We start from the raw sequence: 21,437 nt of genomic DNA on the forward strand, positions 1-21,437 counted from the left end.
ACCGAGGGAAGCAGTGGTTTCTTCCTCTTTTGATGTCTTCAGATCAAGGCTGCATGGCTTTATAGAAGATACACTTTAGGCAAACAGAAGTTACTGAGCTCAGCACAGGAGTAACTGCCTGAAGTTTAATGAAGTTACACCTATGATCTAATGCTCCTTTCTGGCCTTAAAGTCTACAAGCTATGACTCAATGAAAGCCATAAGCCCCATGATCTGTGGAGGTTTTGGAGAAAATAAGCTTTAACTTACAAAGTCTTTAAGCTGCCTTTTTACTTGCACGACCAGCTTTGAAAATGTAAAGCAATATGTACTGATCCCTTGCTATGAAAGAAGCCAACAGCTGGACCCTCTTTCTGAGGGTAACTGGGGTGGGGAAAAAGAATGATCTCTCTCACATACACATTAAAGGTGGGGTATGCCTCAGCAAATCACCTCACATGAGTCTTTAGGCCAACTTTGCACCAATTGTAACAAAATGAATCAATTATATTCAACTGGGATGGACTAGCAGAAAAAGAAAAAAAAAAGAAAAAAGAGAATAATTTGGTATCTTTTCTAAATGATGTGTACTGGCCGTGCTCAGATCTCAGATGACTTCACTGACCCTTCATGCCTTTCCAAATGTTGCTTAATGTTTTTCTGGTCTGCAGCATTTTAGTGTGTTCTGGCTTAGTTTTGTACCTGTGAAGCCTTACACTTCAGTTTTGCACTCCCTGTACCACCTGTATCTGTTGCATAGGCTGATATCAAGATTCCTGGGCCTCTATCCTAAGACATGCAACACTTAACTAACAGGAATGTGGGAATTGTTTCATGGTGTAGGGCTGAGAAACTGATTTCTTAGGATGTAGAGAAGTGGTTTTGATGCATGCTGTCTTTCCTTGAGCACTTACAGCTCTGAAAGCTTTTCTTTTCTGTTTCTTCAAGCAGTGGAACTAACAAACTGGGTCCACTGGATGAGATTTGCCTTCTGGGGCAGAAGGTAGTCATCCAGCAGGATGGCTGGGCTCCAAAATGTGGGGATGATGAGGTAACAGTAGTTTCTGAATCTTGGAAGGCTGCGAGGTTACGTTTATGACTGACTGTAGAGACTCAGTGCATGCTGCGTATCTCCCCTGCTTAGTGCAGGAGACCTAGTAGGTTGTGGCTGTGGTGCCATGCAAAATTCTGCCTAGCCAACAATAGCTCCAGAACTTCATGGAGGCATGTGAGGAGCTTGCCCCTTTTCTCACCTCACATATAGCACAAAACTAAATGTCTTGTCAGGCTAGTAAGTCTAAGCTGCTACAGCTCAGCAGCAAAGCATTTTGGTACTAGCATGGTAGGGGCTACAATGCTGGCAGAGGTTTGTGAAGCGACTGTTACAAAGTGCCTTGTCCAGAGGTGATAAGCATTTTGAATGTGTCTGAAATAGTGGCTGGCTTTCAGGGACAGAAGGTTGAGGACTGCACCAGGATTATTGACTACACCCAGCTCCCCCTAGCATGCTCTTTAAAGGAAACAACATACTGATGCAAGCTGGGATGCATATGCTACGATAAGTCCGGGACCTTAAGCCCTCAAATGATGTTGCTGTCAAAAGTGTGTCTGTATGAACCATTTTTGCAGAAAATTTTCTTTAACAGTTAGCAGCACAGAGAGTTAGGCTTGTAGCAGGATAGTAACACTTAGTAAACCATCTGGAGGTTGTGGGGAAATGCTGTACCTCCTGAACCATATCTATAAGAATAAAGAAGGAAATTTTTGTGTGAAATAATCAGGGTAGTGAAAGCTGGGTATGACTACTCAGTCCATCTGTCATCATTGCAGCTGAACACAAGCAAGCAAGCAAGTGAAATAAGAGATATTTGCACTGCAGGTTAACTGACACAAGAAATTAAGCAATGCTGTGAGGGATTCAGCATTGTGTGCTGCTCTTCCATGTGTGTAGCTGGAGTCAGACATTGTGTGTCTTTTGTTGGTTTCATATGCTTTTTCTGAGATTTTAATCCTTTAAAACATCTATAGCATCCCAACTTTTGCTGACTTGCACACCAAGGCATGGTGTACTAAAAGCAAGTTTATCAACATTCCCCAGAGCAGACAAAGGGAAAGAGGAATACTGTAGTTATTGTTGACTTTCCAGTTGTCTGCTGACTGGATAATTCTTATATGATTAGTTATAAGCCTAATGTAAGTTACACAAGGAATATGGAATACATTGTTTCAGGCTTTCTCCACTCTAGTTGATTCTTTAAGGGCACCATTTCAGTCAGCTAAGAAGTAAATGCCAGTGCATGCTTTTCCTCTCAAGGAAGAACATCTTCCCTACATACATTTTGTTCGATATTAAAAGAAGGGAACAGAAAATTGTACATCTGGAAAGATTTTTCTTACATTAAGTTTTAAAGAAACTTTTCTAGTAGTACATATGCAAAAGACAAGTGTCGATAGGAATTTTTGTTTTAATTAATTTTAAAAGATTTTATAGGAGAACAGTTATTGAAAGATAACGGTTTAACATGATGATCCTTTTACTACTGTTTGTTAATGTTATTTTCAACTTGAGAAACCTAGAAAATATTGTTATTATTTTGGATGTACAAAAGTGGAAAAGAGGGCAGACTGCTGGAACCCCATTAAAAAATCTTTTTTTCATTGGTAATTAACAGTAAAATATACCAAAGAGAGCAGAGTGTCTCGGACTGCAAAAGCTATCCTTTTCCTTTCTGCCTAGTGCTCTGTTGCGTTTCCTCTCTAAGAAAAGTTTGGAAGCATCCCTTACAGGAGCGAAGGAAAATTTGGGCAAACACTAGCAAATGTCTGAGTTTGGATGACAGAAATTATAATAGAGACAATATACCCTCTGCAGCACTGACAGGATTCTGAATACAGTCAGGACACAGAACAAACTGTCCAAATAGGGAGGAACAACTTGCTCTTTCTATACATATACTTTGCGATTTTGCCATATAATCCATTTATATTTTATATTTTATCATTCAACTGGTGCCACGCATTTGCTAAAAAGATGAGTATTCTCAAATACTTAAGCCTGTAACATGCATGTGTATATATGATGCTGCAGTGTAATAGGGAGAAGGGAAAGTATGTCTAACAAACAACTGTTTTATTTCTTCTCTCTTACTTGAAATCAGTTTTGACCACACATACCAAGGAAGGACAGGGAAATGTTGTTTTCATACATCCCTTTGCGTGCAGTATTTCACTTTGCAGACTAGTTCTAGTCACAACCTCGCTTTTGCACTGTTCTTTCTGGCATAGCGATAAAGATGGTCAGTATGCACCAGGCATACAGGTCTGACTCCTCATTTTCCACTATCTCACCTCCAGGCCTGCTCCTGAACAGGCTCCAGACCTGCTTTCCTGTCATGAGGAAAGTCCACCAAAGGCATTTGCAAGTCCCTTCTCACACTGGCCCTGTTGGTCTGTCCTGGATTCCCAGCTTCAAGGACTACCTTAAAACTGTGTGTGCTATTAACGCAAGCATCTCTTTTGCATGTGCCCTACAGTGCTTTTGCCTCTTTTTTGTTCTAGAAGTTGGTGTCACCCTAATTCAGAATTAAGGAATAGAAGTTTGGCATTCTCTCTCCTGTGTCTCACAAAAGCTATAGCCTTGTTATGCTCACAAGAGACTAGCCAAGATACTCGCATGCTCTTTTAGTCAGCAATGTGCTGTGTGGGACCCAGATGCTTTGCAGATTACACAAGAATAAGAGTAGAACATGTGCGACTTTATAGTGTAGAGGAGGTAAGATGAAAATAACCAACTGAAAGGGCAAAAATATGCAGAGTGTTTGGGGGATGGGCAGTAAAGCGTTATCCAGACATGAACTTGTGGTATCTGTGTTTCCACCCTGTAAACAGTCCAGCAGGGACATGGAGCGCAGCTTATCACACATACGTGCCTTGTCTCCAGAGGAATGCACTCCCTTGAGGCAAGCATGTGTCTCTGCACAAGTCGGATGGGAGGGAAGGTAGAAGCAGGTGACCTTGGGCACAACAGTGCTTTGGTCTAAATGTGCCCTTTGAGAATAGTTTTCATCTCCTACACTATAGCTGAAATTTGACATGGCACCCAAGCTGCCATGTAGAGCGAATATGAATCACTAGCTGTGTCAAGAGCTCCCAGTTTTAATGCTGCTTTGTGTCTTTTGTAGTGACAGATCAGACATACATTCTTAAAACAGCACATGGTGCAGCAGTGTGTAGTTTGCATGCTGATGTATATTAATTTACAAAGTGGTTCTTCAACAAACCAATGCCATATTGTGCTAATGTCAAAACTTGGGAGCTTTGGGTAAGAGATATAAAATAGTAGCTTTTACCTTAGAGAAAATAAAGGCATGAGAGGTGAAGCTGTAGAAAAAACTATGGTGATCTTTTTTCTCAGTCCACTGTGCAAGCAGCATGAAAACCACAGAATTTTGTGACTGTTTTTTTTTTCAAAAGAGATGAAAGATGGAGTTGAAAGCAAAGATGGATTTCATAGTTGCACCCCCAGGGATGGACAATTCTGGCTTCCATAAAGCTAACCATAATTTCACAGAAATACTTGGAGAATCCTGTTTGGCAGTCATGTGCAATATGAGTGAACAAATGCACAAATTCTTTATCCAAAATAGCAAGACTCATTTTCTTTACCATGACATTTATTCTGTTTATGAGAGTAAGAAAATACAAATCTGTAAAATATAAACAGGCTATTTTCTTCTTGACTAGTGCTTGCAGTCAAACTGTATCGCGTGGTGTACTGAACTAAGAAAAGAAAAGGGATTAATGGAGAAGGCATACTTTGTAGAAATGGTACTCAGTGCTGTGAGAAAGAAATACATCTTCTGTATGTCCATAGACAGCAATGTTTTTCTATGTTCTCATTCACAAGTTGCTATGTTTCAGCTCTGTGAGGATGTTAACATATGGATAAGTTTGTGTTGGGATTTGAATGAAGCCATTTACTCTCTGCTTTATTTATAGCTTTTACTGAATCTACTAAACTACATTGCAGCAGTGCTTCAGGGAGGGAGCCTCTGTAAGATGACCAGGCAATATAGTAATATATTAGTAGAATAGAAAAACTTCTCTGAATCTGATAAGCGAAATATGAACTTTGGCTAAAAAATAAACAGTGATGCATTTGAAACTGACATCTTGGACATGGATATGGACTCTGACTTGCAGTGCCTCCCCCTATAAAAGTCATTATAAATGATACCTCAATTTTATTAAAATATGTGCTACTAGACATATTGAAAAACTTGGGATCTCAATAGCCTCAGTTACACCCTTCCAAAGAAGAGCATCAGAAAAGACAGAGAAATCTGCTCCAAGTATATAATTATGTTGATCAAAACTAGTATTTTACTTGCATCAGTTTTTATTTCCAACTATCACCAATCACCCAGCTGCGGAAAAATGGAAAACTGGAATTCCAGGATAAAAACTGAGAGTCTCACAGGTCATTCTTAAAAAGATTTCGATAAAAGCTTGTGGAGCAGTAGGGAGAGGACAATCACTTTCAAATGTTAAACATTGAAACAGGGCAAACAAAATCAGAAATTTGCTATCATAAGTAAATCCAACTTATAACAAATATTGGAAGTAGCTGGAATAGAAAATAGGCCTGTGATTGTGTTCCACATAACTGGATAAAGAAAAGCACTATACCAAAAATGGGAGGGTAAACATTTAGAAAGAACGCTAAAGCTCTGCTTTTCATCTCTAATTCCTGTAGTAGATAAACATAATGTCAATAAATTCTGGGAAATGTTAAAAGCTGTACTAAGATGGTTGTTCCGCTTTTCAGGAAGCTATCATCAGAGCCTTTCAAGATACTTGACAAATTTTGTCATATGTGGTGGACTTGCTGGAGTAGTAGGTATTTGAAAGAAATGGTGCTGAGCAAGAGATACAACAACAGTAAAATTTAGCATGAGTTGCAGCAAAATTTGCCATTTCCTTGTGGTGACTGCTCAGTTTTTTGAAACCTCACGTGGCTGGGAAAGGAGTGGCTGGAGAGCAGCCCTGCAGAAAGGGATCTGAGGGTGCTGGTTGATGCTAAGCTGAGTCCTTACTGGCAGCCAAGAGGGCAAACCACATTCTGAGGTGCATCAAACACAGTATAACCAGCCAGTCAAAAGAGGTGTTTATCCCACTGCATTTAGCATTGAGGTGGCCTCACCTTGAGTACTGTGTGAAGTTCTCAGCCCCACAATTTAAGAAGGATGTTAAGGTCCTTGAATGCATCCAGAGGAGGGCAACAAAGCTGGTGAAAGGGCTGCAAGGCATGTCCTGTGAGGAGCAGCTGAGGAATCTGGGTTTGTCCAGTTTGGAGAAAAGGAGGCTGAGGGGGGACCTCATTGCTCTCTATGCTTCCTGAGGAGGGGGAGTGGAGAGGGAGGTGCTGAGCTCTTCTCCCTGGTATCCAGTGACAGGACGTGTGGGAATGGTTCAAAGCTGCCCCAGGGGAGGTTCAGACTTGACATCAGGAAACATTTCTTTACCGAGAGGGTGGTCAAACACTGGAACGGGCTTCCTAGAGAGGAGGTCAATGCCCCAAACCTGCCACTGTTTAAGAGGCATTTGGACAATGCCCTTAATAACATATTTTAACTTTTGGTCAGCCCTGAAGTGGTCAGGCAGTTGGACTAGGAGATCATTGTAGGTCCCTTCCAACAGAAATAGTCTATTCTATTCTGTTCTGTTCTGTTCTGTTCTGTTCTATTCTATTCTGTTCTGTTCTGTTCTGTTCTATTCTATTCTATTCTATTCTATTCTATTCTATTCAGCTTATTGTCAGTTTCCCAGTTTTTCAGCTTGCTTCTGGAAGCTGTAGTCAATGGGGCAATGTAATATATAATACCTCCTGCAGCAACAAATGTGAATTTACTCCAATCTAAAATATCCTCCATACTACACTGTGTGAAGATACCGTTGTTTCAGTTCCAGGTGGTGTGAAGGCGCAGTTGGAAAGTACAGTTTACCATGGGAGACATTGCTATACTTAATGAAGTCTCCTTTGTTTTTTGCAGCTCTAAAAATGCTGTTTTGTAAATACATCAAGTTACAAACACACACAGAGTACATACATGGAGATTACAGTGCTGTAATAGTGTTCTTTTAATCATTATCACTAATAATAATATGAAGTACATCCTCATGCAGAGAAATGGGGTTTCTTTTGTTAGAGATGAAAACATCTTCACATTGGATCTGGTTTTATTTCTTATTCTCCATTTTCATAAAAGGAAAAAAAAAAAACAAAAAACAAACTAAAACCAAAGCTGAGCAATATGTAGTTATCAATATCTATAGGGTTTGAATGGATTAATTTTTCTTCTGTGATACATATGGAAGACAAAAACCAACAAAGATTGTTATTAATATGGTTTTTTTTGTGTTAACTCAGCTGGAACATCTCTGTAAGACTTTCTGGTCTACTCAGTAGCATTTTGTTTCTCGTCCTTCATTAGCTGATGTCTGCAACCTGTTGGTTTCATCTTTTCTCTATAACAAACATAGTGTATATGTAGATTTTTAACATTTTGTTAACACTTAAAGGAAAGGTGTTAACATCACAGTGATGCATTTATATAATTAAATACAGTGGTTAAGCTTCAGTTATTAGATGGTATGAATATTCTCTAATAATTAAGAAAGGTGTTTTCCTTCAGTGTTTCTTATATCCTGGTTCAGTCATAACATTTTTCTGTTCATTATTCGCTCTCTTAAGTTTCATACAGATGTGCTTAACTCACAGTTCTCTCAGCCTTTAACTACTTAAGAACTGGTAGCACTTGATTGGTTTCCTCTCTGTTTCAAACCTCTTTTACCTTCTTGGTAGCCTAAGATTCTTTCCATTATTTATATGTGCTGTGCTTGCATGTTTGCCTGAAAGAACACTAGTGATATCAATAATTACATTACTAGGTCTAGATGCTTTATGTTGTTATATTTTTGCAGTTTTTCAAAACTTAATTCTGATAGATAAAATCACTTAACTCTTAAGAATAATCGGATACATACACCTCTTACTTAAGCCTGAAGTGCTTATTTTACATTTACTGTTTTTCAGTCTTCCCTAATTTGAGACTTTTGGTACATCCCTGGACATCTCCAGCCATTCTGCCTTTACAGCATGTGCTGGCTATTTATCCTATAGTCTTTTTTCCTGCTTTAAAACTGAGCTTTCATGCCTACTATCTCCTCACAATTTTGTGATTAACCTCTGCAGCAGGACAGCATGCATTAGTAAGCACTCTTCTCACAGCTCATCTGATTTCTCCTATTTGAATATTCAGCGTCTCCCTCTTTGCTTACTAAACATTTAAGTACCTCATTTTCTTCCTATATTCTCTTCATCAGAGTAGACCATCTTAATTGCATCAGGTACAGCCTGGATGTGATATTTTAAGTTTTGCATTATATTGATGGATGTGTTAGCATCCAGCAGGATACCAGGGCTCTTTATTTCCCAATCAGCTTTACAATTACAAATTTACTTCGGTTCTTTTTTGCTTTGCTACCCCCTTCTGCTACTTTCAGGGGTATTGGGGAGTCACACTGGCAAAGGTATCAGTTAATATGAATACTAATTCACACTGTTCACAGTCTTGCACATCTAGATTCTTTATGTGAGGGTTTCAGTCTTACTGCTCCTTTGTATTTTGCAGTCTCTTGATCAGGTCTGGAGATAGTTTTATTCCCAGTAGGCATGCACAAAGACACATGTACACAGAGCCAGTCAATGTCAGATCAACGTGGAGAGCAGAGCAGTGCTTTTACAGGCACCACATACACACTAATAGCACTCACAGATGCCAGATGCCATGTAGCACCTGCACATTGTTCACTAGGCACCTTGATGCATCCATTAACCTTAACCAGCCACGTAACAATCCCAGCTGGCTGGTTAAAAATGCTGTGGCACTCTGCATCCACCTGTGCTATGGGACATGCTGCGCTACTAAATAACTGCGTTAACAGTTGTTACGGCCCCAGACCATCCAGGAATTATCAGGCTCTCCTTTTCTCCTTTAGACACATTCTTCTTTCCCCCCCCCCCCCCCCCCAAAATGGCAACTCTCACAGTGACACTGGGCTGCCACACAAACACAAAAAATCACTCTTAATACACGCAGGAAGAGGAACACTTATCATCATGTATACACTACTTTGACCTCTTCAGGTAAAAAGGCAGTATGTCACTCAGGGCCCAGATTCTGTTTGGCCACATGGGCCATCTCTCTTTTTGCTTACTTAAGGCATCTTAATAGCAGCTAGCTCAAGCCTCAAAAATGGAAGCTCCCAGATGAGTCCCCAGTTACCTCATGGGTAACTCTTCCCTCTTTGGATTGCAGGCATGAGAAGTAACTGATTTAAGAGGTTAGTGTTTGTTGGTTCAGCAACACACTACTAAAAACCTAATAATTCAATGACCAATAATTAATAAACACATCATTATTAAATTAGTTATATAATTTTGCACTTGATTACACACAACGACAAAGCTGCCGATTATGACTCTTCAGCCTCACAAATCGCATGCAGCTACTATTGAATTACAATTCTATCACCCTTCCCTCCCCATACTGCTTAGTGCTAGGGTGCAACTCTATCCCTCTTTACTCTGTCCTCCTACACCACACAGCATCCTTGCCCTTGAATTCTTTTAATCACCCTCCTGATTTCCTAGGCAGCCTGCAGCTAGTTACAAGGACTAGTGTTCCAGAGGGACCTCTTGCTTACAATCTACCATCATGAAATCAGGGAGACAAGAGCCCTTCTTAAATAATGAAATAATTACCAATTTTAAACGCTAAAGGAAAAATTACAGTCTGGGTACTACTCTAGTTTTGTAGACACCTAAAGACTACACTGTACATCGTAACCTATCCCTGGTAGAATAATGAAATTAGAGCTGAGTGTTTCCGTGGCAGTGCACTAGTCTGCAGTAACATTTAAAAATGAAGGAAGCAGCAAATAGAAGGCTAACGAATAAGGTGCCTGGAAGGAGCTTGTTACTGGAAGAGACTCTTTAAGGGTTTGTGGCAGGACATTTGAGAAGTTTAAGGCCTTGCTTCCAATTCCACTCATCATCTCTTTTTATAGAAGAATGTAAGACATTAAAATTGCTAGCAACTCAGTCCATGTCCGAAGATGGTCTTTGTACCCTCATTACTGTGTGTTAATTATTTTTCTCCTTTGGCACCCTTGAAGGGAAAACATTACCTTTATTTTGTGTGCATGGGATAGCAGCAGAAAGAGAGCAAGCACTAGCATTAGGTCACACAGAAAATCTGTACTGAAGCCACGAATTGCACTGATGTTCCCAACTCCCAGATCCATTCTTTACTCATGAGATCATGCTTCAGCAATAGTAATCTGTACTGTATGGCTTCCTCCCACCAAATTGTATACATTTGTATTTAAAACTCAATAGTAGATGTGCCAGTTCATTTAAATGCTTGCTTTTCTCCATATGGATCTAATTTGCATTAGGAAGATAAATGGAAAATTCAAATACTCAGGAAGGCTGATACTATTTGAGATGCACTACATATTGCATGTCTTTTCCCTCCTTGCTAAATCTTTTTTCCGTGGTTGTATCTTCAGACCTTTAAACTCAGAACTTAATGTAGAGAATTTATTGGTTTCCAGGTAGTGGTCTGAGGCTCAAACCACTGCAGGTGTGTGGCTAAGAGGTGTTAATTGGGTGATGGATGCACAAAAATTGGGAACACAACTCAATAGTTAAATTAAAGCAAGACTCCAGCTGAATACAGTGGACTTTGGATCAAACCCTGCGGGGAGTTAGGAGGTAATACACATTGCAACAAGTCTGAAAACCCCTCTGCTTCCCCGATTTTCCTATTCACAGACGTATGAAATGAGTTTTCTTTTCCTGATATAGTTGTGTTCAGCCAAGCTGCAACTTTCAGTAAAAAAAGTCAGAATTATTAATGATGTCTGAACTGTTATTGAGAATAATTAGCATTAAAGAGAATAGTAACTTATTCTTAGCAGAAAATATGTGTGTACCTGAGCAATATTTAGCTTTAAAACATTTCTGGAGGTTATCATCAAGACATTTGTTTAAAAACTGTCCACCAAGATGGTTTTGGAAGTCAGCGAAACAGGTAATAATATTGCATACAGAGGCCAGAAGTTCACCAGTCGGGGCATGACTAGCTATGTACACTCAAATTATTACAAAATAAATTAATTTTCTTGTTTCCCATTCTGCTATTATTTTAGAGAGTACCTTCATTTACCTACACTCCAAAGGAGGAGTTTCCTTCCCTTTAACAATATGGGCTGGTACCTAGCTGTTCAGAAACAAGGTGTTTGCCTTGTGAAGGGTGGTAAAAACAGAGATTTGGAGACCTAGTCATGCTGGCTTGTTCAACTTTCACAGGGAATCCTAACACAAAGGTGAAATAAAACCTGAGGGCAGAGATTGAGTGGGAAAGTAGAATGGCTGACTTCTATTGCTGCCTAAGACTGAGACATAAATACATCTGTTAAATCATGAAAGGCAGTGTTATGGACAGTTTTGAAATCTTCAGTAATAAATAAACAGTGTGGTTTATGCTTTCAGAATATGAAATTGAGAGATCATTTTTCCTGAGAATGAAGTGTGTCCTAGCCAAGAGGAATGCAGGATTGACATGCAGTGGCTACAAGGTAATGTATATAAGCTTCCCCCCCCGTCCCTGCCAAGTATTCAACAAGTGACCAGTTTATTTATTTAGGTTTTTTTACGTATGTGTAGCTGAAGGCAAAGTCTATAATGGAAAGAATCAGAACAGATGCAAAAAATGCCACTGCAGATTGCAGATTCCCTTAGTAATGCAAGTCTAGACTCTCTCACAGTGGGCTGGAGTTTGCTTTGTGGGACATTCCCACATCCTGATCCCTGATCTTCCAGATTGGGGAATTGGCTGGAGCACAGCCACGGAGGTGCAAGGAGAGCACACAGCTAGGTCTTATTCCTCTATGGAACTGGAGGCAAGTGAGGCAGGAAACCAGACACAGGAACTTGGAAGTCTTCCCACATCCCTCTTCCTCGGTGTTACCGTGCTCTGGCTGAGCAGCCACCCAGTTGCACAAGTCACCTCATTTGGCCTGACCAGAATTACCGCAACATTAACGAGACCATAATGTTACCCTAAACAATCATTACTATCAACTCAGGGTTGAATTGTACTAAGCCACCAAGTCTGTTTATAAATCTTACAGTTTGTATTAATTTTCTATTTATTACATGAAATCAGAAGCCACAGCAAATGCTGAGATTCTGTAATAACACCTGCCATTCAGGTAGTTCTTATTTTCAGCTTTACAGTGTGCATTTGCTGCTCTTTGAGCTACACAGTATAATTCTATCACTTAAGCATCAGGAGAGGAGGGTACTTCACGTGCAGTCTAGTGAGGATTCATTTTGAGTCATTCAAAAGAAAAGTATGCAAGAGAAGCAGAGCTCTTTTAAGGAATGCGTTCAAGGTCCAGACATATATCTGTCTATTTACACTCCTATCTACCTGGTGAGACTGATAATTCTTCATTACATGGACCCCTGTTTGCTCAGCTGCTTCCCAGCAAAAATGATTCTGTCCCAAAGCTGAATCTGAAATCAGGTAAAAGAGTAGAGCTTGTAGTGGTGGTATCTCTGTATGTTTTGGTTTTGTTTTGGTTTGGTTTTTTTTTTCCCATTTATGACTGCTAATCAGAGGGATCACCTTTCTTCTTTTGCTCACTATTAAAAGTTTACACAGTGAAACATTTAAGGATGTATTCATCTAGAGAGATGTTGGCCTAAATTTATTATCTTTAACTGTATTAGAGTCAGAACTTAATAATTTTGAAAATATCACCTGATTAGCTGAAGCTCAAGAAAAACTCATGAATCAAATAGTATGGGAATTAGTAGGATCTGCTGAGAGATCTTAAATAAGTTTTGCTTGCTACTGTACTTTTGCTAACCACGCTAATCGAAGGAAGGAAGGTTATACAGGAGGAGCCTATTTATAGATGACTGTGTAGTAGGTTGTCCAGGAGTACTAAATACAGTGGAAATTAATTCCTTTCCTTTGAACACAGTTAAAAGTCAAACAAATACAGAAATTAAGCTGAAGGATGTGTAGTATGCCTGCTTTTTGGACTAGAAAATTGGCAGAAGCACAAATGATTTCTAAACCAGCACTACATTGAATAAATCTTATGGTCTGGAATAGTCCCCAGGTTACAATTTCCCCCCTCTTTAGCTGACATTGTGAATTTTTACAGTCTAACACTGAAGTTATCACTCCTGTGATTAGGGATTGTATATGGGGATTCAGGAATCTGGTCTCAAGACCCTGGGCTTGGTCACATGTCGAAAGAATGTCATCTGAACTTGACTGGAGAACTTAAAACTCATTTCTAGTGCATTTACATGCACAGCAGTTAAACATGATGCATTAATTTCCACTGGATTTTTAAAGTGTCTGTTTTTCGTCAGAATAACAACTCATTGAAACATAAATATTTATATATACCTCTGTGTGTGTGTGAGAGTCATTTTAAAAAAAGCAACTTCCAGATTTTTTTATTAATGAACAAGAATTCTGACTGTATCTACAAGAAATCTATATCAAAGAGAATTTAAAGTATTAACTAGAAAGCCATCTAGACAGTCCCCAAAGCGCACGTGCTTTAGTACTGGATTAATCATGTTGAGAGTAAACACAAAACTTGCCTTTACTGTATTTTAATCTCCATTTATAAATTAACCACACTTCTGAAGCCTTAACAGACTATGCAGTATTTAATTGTTATAAGGGTGTATTGCTTTACAAGCTCATTGAAACTGGGTGGTCAGCTGACTTGCAGCCTCTTCCACTGCCATCAGATATTGAGTGTGTTTTCTTCTCATGCCAGGTGATCCATTGCAGTGGCTATTTGAAGATACGGCAGTATATGCTAGATATGTCTTTGTATGATTCCTGTTACCAAATCGTTGGACTGGTGGCTGTAGGTCAATCTTTACCTCCCAGTGCAATCACTGAGATCAAACTTCACAGTAACATGTTTATGTTCAGAGCAAGTTTGGACTTAAAATTAATATTCCTAGATTCCAGGTAAGCAGCTATTTCATTTCTAACATAAAATGTTTTCAAAGTCAAGTGTTATCATAAGCTACCGTGGTGTCCAAACAGATCAAAATATCCATGAAAAAATAAAGCAGTCCAAAATAGATCTGGAACACAAAGACCATGCAGGTCTTCAATGCCCTTCAGGTACCTGGATAGACCATACTTAGTCTTGAAAGCCAACATATAAGAGCCTGTACAATTTACCTACAGTTTCAGAGAGTCACCTAAAGCCTTCTTGCTGTGAGTAATTGGCAGATGAGCAGTAATACATTTTTACCTTAAAGGACATAAATTTTAACATGCAAAGCTAGCAAAAGTAATAAGGATGTGCCATCATCCATAATTTAAAAAAACCACAACTGAAACACTGAGGTCAAATGACTTGCTGGGGTCATCCAGAAAGCTTTTGACAGAGTAGTAAGAAAACACAGTCTTCTGCACTTTAGTGTAACACCTTAACAATGAAACCAGCCCTACTAATGGGGTTGTTAGAATGAAAATTAATTCAGTTGACTACTACATGAAAACATAGGCTTTTTAAACAAAACTTGAGAAAACAGCTATTGCTGAGGAAGGAGAACCCTTACTCTACTCTCAGCTGATATAGCTCACATACCAGCTAAGAGCACAAACCAGAACTGAAGGGGTTGTGAAATGATTCATTCCTCTCTTTTTGAAATATGGTATCTTTTAGTATACAATGATACTTTGTACAGTGCAGTTCAAGATACCTTGAGGGGAAAAAAGCAGTTCCCAGACAATATAACAGATTTGACTATTGACAAGATGATCATTCTTCAAAAATCCCTGCATGTGGAACAGTATGTCACATACTCTCTCGTTTCCCTGGCATGCTGGATTTGCAAGAAGCAGAAGTGATATTCACGTGTAGCAGTGAAAATGAGTCCAAGGCAGTAGAGAAGTTTTGCGTGGCAGGTCAATCATGCAAGAACATGCTCTTTCTCCATGCTAAGTCAATGAGATAGTGGGCCATCAGCTGCTAAAATACAAAGAACTAGTTGTTTCTGGAATCCTTTTTTTTTTTTTTTTTGGCATGCTTTACTTAATGTAACAGCTACAAAGAAGCACAAGTGGTTCAGCAACATGTCTTTGCATGTGGAAAAAAGGAAATGATGCGCCTAAGAGGAACTGCCTGAAGACATAAGTGTCTTCAAAGGAGACAGTATAACCAGAGGTGTTGACAAGAGCACAGATAGAACCAGTACTGTTGCATAGCTGTGTTTACCAAAGAGCAGATGGGTGTCATCCACACATAGGACAATCAGGGGTATTAAACATTACCAAAGCCCTTTGCTCTCCCAGCTGAGCAAACCGAATTATATTTGCTCAGAGCAGGGATATATTAGGAATAACACAAAACTGCTTTCAGGTTTGCTTCTGATATCCATACAAGGAAAAATGTTGCTAGATCTTTAGAGGTATCAGTCACAGCAGACAGACCAGGATGAAAGCCATAGGAAGGAGCAGTTAAATAAGCCTTTCTAGACACTTGATACAATGTAAAACGTGCAAGAGTTCATTTATCAAGGTCACTGGAAAAAGGAGACAGTTACTTGCCTCCAAAGTGATCTGCTGCTTCTGATTTTCATGGTGCAGCCTAGGCATTTGTTGCTACGTGGTTTACAAAGGCTCTAAAGAACTCTAAGGGGCAGAACTGATCATTGGGGCAAGCTGTTTCCTTCCGTGTGCCCTGTCACATGCAAAGAACAATCTTCAGAGCCCAGGGTCCCTACAGTGGCTTATTGAGGGGTTGGTTTTATGTTAAGCAAGTCAAGCAGCTGAGTTTACGTCCAGATTCAAACTTTTCAAAAGTTTGGGTGTCCTCGTAACTGTTAATGGTGTTTTTCCGGCCCATGGGAAGACCAGCTTCAAAGTGAGGCTGCACCTCCAGAAAAAATAACACCTGGCTTAGGTTTGTGGCATTTAGTTTGTTTTCGGTTTAGCTGTTTCTATACTCGCCAGTTAAGTGAGCAGGATGAAACTGCCACTCTTGTTTTAATTGCACTGAAGTTAGAAGGAGCACTGAAACCTGAACAGGATCTTTCACCAGTATTTCACCATGCTGATAGGCTTAAGTGAGAATTTGGGCCCCTAGAATTGCAAGCCAGGAGGGACAGTGCACACTGCAAAGGAGAAACACAAGCATATATTCACATATCCTCCTGCAGAAAGAGAACACGTGCCACTCCACGTTGGCAGTCCCTGACTGAGGCAAAGGCATGCAAGAGTTTCCCAGATGAAGGCATAGCTAGGGGAGGTATGGATGTATTTGTACTGTACTTATAATAAATCAGATCCCAAAGGCATTTTTTTTGATGTTTTTCTGATTTCCTTCAGAAGAATCCCACCCCCCAACACTCTCTCTCACGTAGAATGTAAAGTCCCCAGTCTCTGTGGGGTCCACATGATTGCTTAGTGTTAGGGTAAGAGTAAAGAAGATGCATAATAGTTACAAAAGAAAAAAAAAGTAATCAAAGTTTATGTTACCTGCAACCTCTCAATGACACAAGTTTCTTGAGACCCCTGTATTCATTTTTGTAGATAGTACTGTGTTATTCTCTGATACAGTGTATCCTTATTAGTGTTTAAGTTCAGACCAGAAGCATCCTTTTGAACGTCCTGACTGTCCTCACTCATTGCACTGCAGTACGTGTCATGAAGAGGCCTTAGGAATGTGAACTGGATTCCTTCTAGATGAATCTAAACTGGAAGACAACCTCCAAGAGCATGTCTAAGGCACTCCAACTGTTATAAAGCTTTCAGTCCACAGGCCTAGATTAGAGCTAGTCCCAAGTAAATGTCCTGAAGTTAAAATATACAGATGCATCTGCTGCTGCAGAAGTAGATCCTCAGCAGTAATAATTTTACTCTACAGATCACCTGCTAATGGACTGTGTTGCTTGTTAATGTAGATGTACCTTTGTACGGTACCTCTGTTCTGCCTTTTTAGCTGAAGAAAGCCCAGGACAGTGTAAAACACCCGCAGCAACACTAGTTAAACAAGCCACATTGTGGCTGAGTTGCACAATGTACTTTAAGGATTTTTGTTCTCAAGCAACTATGCTGAACAGACAAAAGTCCATTTTGAACCATGCAGTTTGACTCTTCAGGTCTGACTGAGTGTAAGTCTGACGAGCGTAGCCTGCTTCCTTAACATCTGCAGAGATGCTGCTGTTTCACATTTGTTCCATTATTCTACTTCTTATCATGTGAGGATGTTTTTCTGAAGTCTAGCTTCAGCCTTCCTTTTCTTAGCTTGTGATCTTCATAGCTCCTTGTCTTTCCACATTCTCAGCTGGAATAAGCTCCTGCTTCCTTCTTCTGTTAGGCGTTAGCCTGAATTTATTTATAGACCATGATCACAGCTTCTATGGACTGACATCCATGCTACACTTGTATGTTTGCAAAAGCAGATGAAAACGTGTCAGCGGTCCACAAGAGTAGTTTTATGATTTCATTAATGGCTCCTCAACTAGATCTTTGTGCAAAGGATCATGCATGGCAGTGGCAAAAGCCCAAAGTGGAAATAAGTAAAAGAACTCTTTTTCCTGCCTATGTGTAAGGCTGGCCAGGGAGTATCCAACCTTGCTTTGGCTGGGTTGAGAGACTTTATTTTCTTATAAAGATGAGATGTCTGTTTCCAAAACTAACATTTTGGCCTGCATTTTTTAGGCACCTAATTTGTTGGCACAATCAAATATTAGGTTAATGAAACTTAATATTCCTAGAGATTTTGTTTATTTTGGGATCTTCCTTTTCCAGGGTGACTGAATTAACTGGATATGAGCCCCAGGATCTGATAGAAAAAACCCTCTACCACCATGTTCATGGCTGTGATGTGTTCCATTTACGATATGCTCATCATCTGCGTAAGTAAAAAGAATGCTAGACTGAAATTTATTAAGTAGAGTGAGAAGTTTTGCAGACAACAGGCGCTATGCTGGAAAGTAGAGAAAGCTTTCCAAATCTTGACTGGAGCTAGATTTTCAAAAGTGCTTGGCTATCACTTAAGGAAACCATTAGTTCTGCAAATAAGCTAGATACTCAATATGTTGTGCTTCTGAAAAAAACATATCTGGCTACTTTTATCTTTCTACTTGAAGGATCTAGGCTCTTTTGAAAATTTGGACTTGATTCTGGGTGGTGAACTCTTGAAGGAAAAAAACCAAAAGAGCAAGTGAACGAGTGAGAGAAAAAAATCTGAACTTTACTATCCTCTGTTATTAAAAGAAAAATTACGCAACAGCTCCCCATTCCTCTGAAATATGTTAGTAATAATCATCCCATGTTTGAAGTGAATGCAAACCCGAAAAATCCTCAGATATATCATGTGGATGAGGTTTGGAGAATGGAGTGTCAGGAAAAAAAATTACACATTTAATAATTCCCCATCTGCCAACAGAGACACTAATCATATCTTCAAACATCTGGATTTGGGAAGTAGTTCATTCGGTAGCACATTAATTTGAGAAGCAAATTGAGGGAATAGCTGAACTCTGGATTTGGCTCAGTCTGCCGCAGCCCATACGATGCAAAGATGACATCCAAAAACCAATGTCAGTGAATTTTTTTCCAGATTGCTCCTGTGGGCTGAAAGCAGCCAGATTCAAATCCTTCTCTTAGGCTTCCTGAAGGAGAAAGTAGTCAGTTCTTCACCTTAATATGTGCTGTTCATGAGAACGTGGAATATAAAGGAGGATGTATCTGTATTTGGCAAGTCAGTGCTGAAATTCCAAGTGCCGAATTCTGTTGACGGCAGTGTGTGCTGCACCTGGGAAGGCAGAAACCGATCTTTACAGCAAGCTCATATTTACCAAAACACCACTGAATACTCTGGGCCATTGCAAACTAAAAACTAGAATGACCAAGGTAGATGGTAATGTCCTGTTGGGGGCATCCTCTTTGTAATGTTAACGCCTGCATCTGGATGTGACTGTTGACCTGTACAAAATATCACTCATTATTTTCACAAGACTGTTTGAAATACCTATGTCAACCAGTATAGAGATGATTCCATTATAGCCACCATCACCTCTGGAAAACAGTTTTCCATTTTAGAGCAAAGTGATGGATAATTCTGTGTGTGCAGTAGAAGACTTGTACTTTGGCTGCCAGTTTGATCTATGTATGACTGGAGTTTTAAATAAAGAGACATATCATGTTTACTGAATTAAACCCCCTCCCCCCCCCCAAGAAAAAAAAACTCAACCAAACAGAATAACTAAAAGCAGTTCTCTAGATACCGTATTTGAACTACAAAGATAAATTATTGTCAAGTTTAAAAACAGAAGAAAAATGCAAGACACATGCCTAGAAATTTATGAAAGTTTCAAAGCAAATAAATGCCAAGAAGCAAAAAATAATGACTAATGCTTGGGCAACAGTGGGAACAGTGCAGAATCACAGTCAGAATACCAAGTAATAGGAATTATTAAAACAGATGTAAAGTGTACAGACTTCCTCTGGGGAGCACTGTTATAACTCCCCCACCATCCATCAGTAAATGTCTTAAGAACATGAACAGTAAAAGGTTGGCAAGTTTGACGTACCATTCTATAAAGCAATTTGATGATTAAGTGTCATCTGATGAAGAAATCTGGAGAGAAACATCTTACACCTAATAAGGGTATAAAGAAAAAAAAAGGCAATCCTAAGCTAGGGTAACCAATTGCTTTTTCAAAGAGGAAAAAAAATTCCCAAACTGAAGACCAAAAGCAACTGAACTTTAAGTTAGGCAGCACAGAGAACAAAACAAAGGAAACAGTGAGGGGAACAAGTTAGAAGGGATATAACAAGAACACCAGAGTATGAGGAAAATGTCGATGTGAATATTTGCCTAAGGTGTGCTGGCAGCAAACGGTGTTTCCTGTTTTAAACATTTGATTAGCTTCCAGCTATATGAAACAGCTTCTGGTGTTTGAACTAGTGTTGTTTATTTCTATAGCACCACCAATATACACAGTGTTTACTCTGCAATTGGGGAAATGTGGCCACACAAATAATAAGTCCCTACCTAAGTATCTTGCATTCTAAAAGACGGGGTAGAGAAACTGTTCCAGTACAGACAAAATATTTCTCTGTTCCAGTACAGACAAAATACTTTTCTGGCCTCAGAGAAATCACTTCCTTTGTACCATTGTCTCTCTGTGAGGAGGATTTTGTGCATCCACATGTTGTAACATCATTGCTCTTCCCACATAAACTTTTACAAAAGTCACGTCTGTGCCTTGGCAAGGCAAGCCCCAGCTGATGTCATCACCACACTGTTCTACCCCTTCCTGGAAGTCAACCTATGTATTTATAGAACCTGTCTTATAGCAGAGCACAGTTTACACTCTGTCCATGGCATTGAGTCTACTTTTGCTCCCCCAGCAATCAAGCCTTCTGGCAGAGCTGCACTAGTTTTTAAGAGGGCAAAAGAACTGTAGAGTCTGCTAGGGCACCATCCATGGACCACGCTGCTCGAGGGCTGGACCGATGACATGCCAGGTTGTGTGCACCAGGGAAGCTAAAACAATAACTGCTGCAAGTGAGGAACCAAGAAGTCCATTTCTCTTAGCGGTATCCTTAAGTGCAGGCTAGGAACTCCCAGCCACATGCCTGTGAGCCTTCTGGAGCCTTTTAAAATAGCCATCTATGACAGACCAGAAGGACCAGCCCAGCCAGCCCAGTGCCTTTTTCAGCTTGCCTGCTAAACCAGGAGGGAACCACAACAGCGGAACACCCAGTTACAAATGGCACATCTAAAAGCCAAGACTAAAGCCACTGAATCCTCCCCATTTGACTGCAGCGGAGGCCACCAAGAAGTCTGAGCCTGCACAGATTCTCTTGGTAGTGGATTTACCTCACTCCTATTTCTGAGGTTTCCCAATCAGCATCAAACAGGATAATTTAACACAGAGCCAAATGGAAATTGACCTCATTTACTGTATCGGAAGTGCAGCTACTGTCCCCTAGCCAAGGTCAGACTTTCTCCAGATTGCTAAAAATGCAGGAGACACGGAGTCCTCCCCTGTCCCAGGAGAAATATTGGTTTATCCATATAACTAGGAAGGAAAGCTGACCACTGTAGTCCTCAGTGGTTTTCACATCTTTTAAAATACTGTCTTAACTGAAGAGCTAAAACAGGGATTTAAAAAAAAAATCAGTGGGAGAGAGAGAGAAAGTCAAAACTAGTCCCAAAGCACACGGAAGACCTTTGTTATAGCTAGTGATCCATTACAACATTAATTTCTATTTTGGAAGACTGAGTAGCAAAGCATTTTGAATTCAAGGAAAACC

At 39.8% G+C, this 21,437-nt stretch overlaps 1 protein-coding gene across 3 annotated transcripts in view; it reads left to right on the top strand.

Annotated features, from left to right (window-relative positions):
- SIM2 (SIM bHLH transcription factor 2) overlaps window positions 1–21,437 on the top strand; it is a 62,794-nt gene that overhangs the window by 24,257 nt on the left and 17,100 nt on the right. For all 3 annotated transcript variants that reach the window (XR_015704812.1, XM_087757969.1, XM_087757970.1), the window contains 3 exons: window positions 11,600–11,685; window positions 13,921–14,120; window positions 17,919–18,025. Coding sequence is in view for 2 of the 3 variants with exons in the window: in XM_087757969.1 (XP_087614095.1) it covers window positions 11,600–11,685; window positions 13,921–14,120; window positions 17,919–18,025 (393 nt within the window). In the remaining variant the exon portion in view is untranslated. The remainder of the gene's footprint in view (window positions 1–11,599; window positions 11,686–13,920; window positions 14,121–17,918; window positions 18,026–21,437) is intronic.

This window comes from Nipponia nippon, unplaced genomic scaffold, assembly GCF_047370975.1.
Source record: "Nipponia nippon isolate SJK-2023a ecotype South Korea unplaced genomic scaffold, ASM4737097v1 scaffold_2, whole genome shotgun sequence".
NCBI classification, from domain to species: Eukaryota; Metazoa; Chordata; class Aves; order Pelecaniformes; family Threskiornithidae; genus Nipponia; species Nipponia nippon.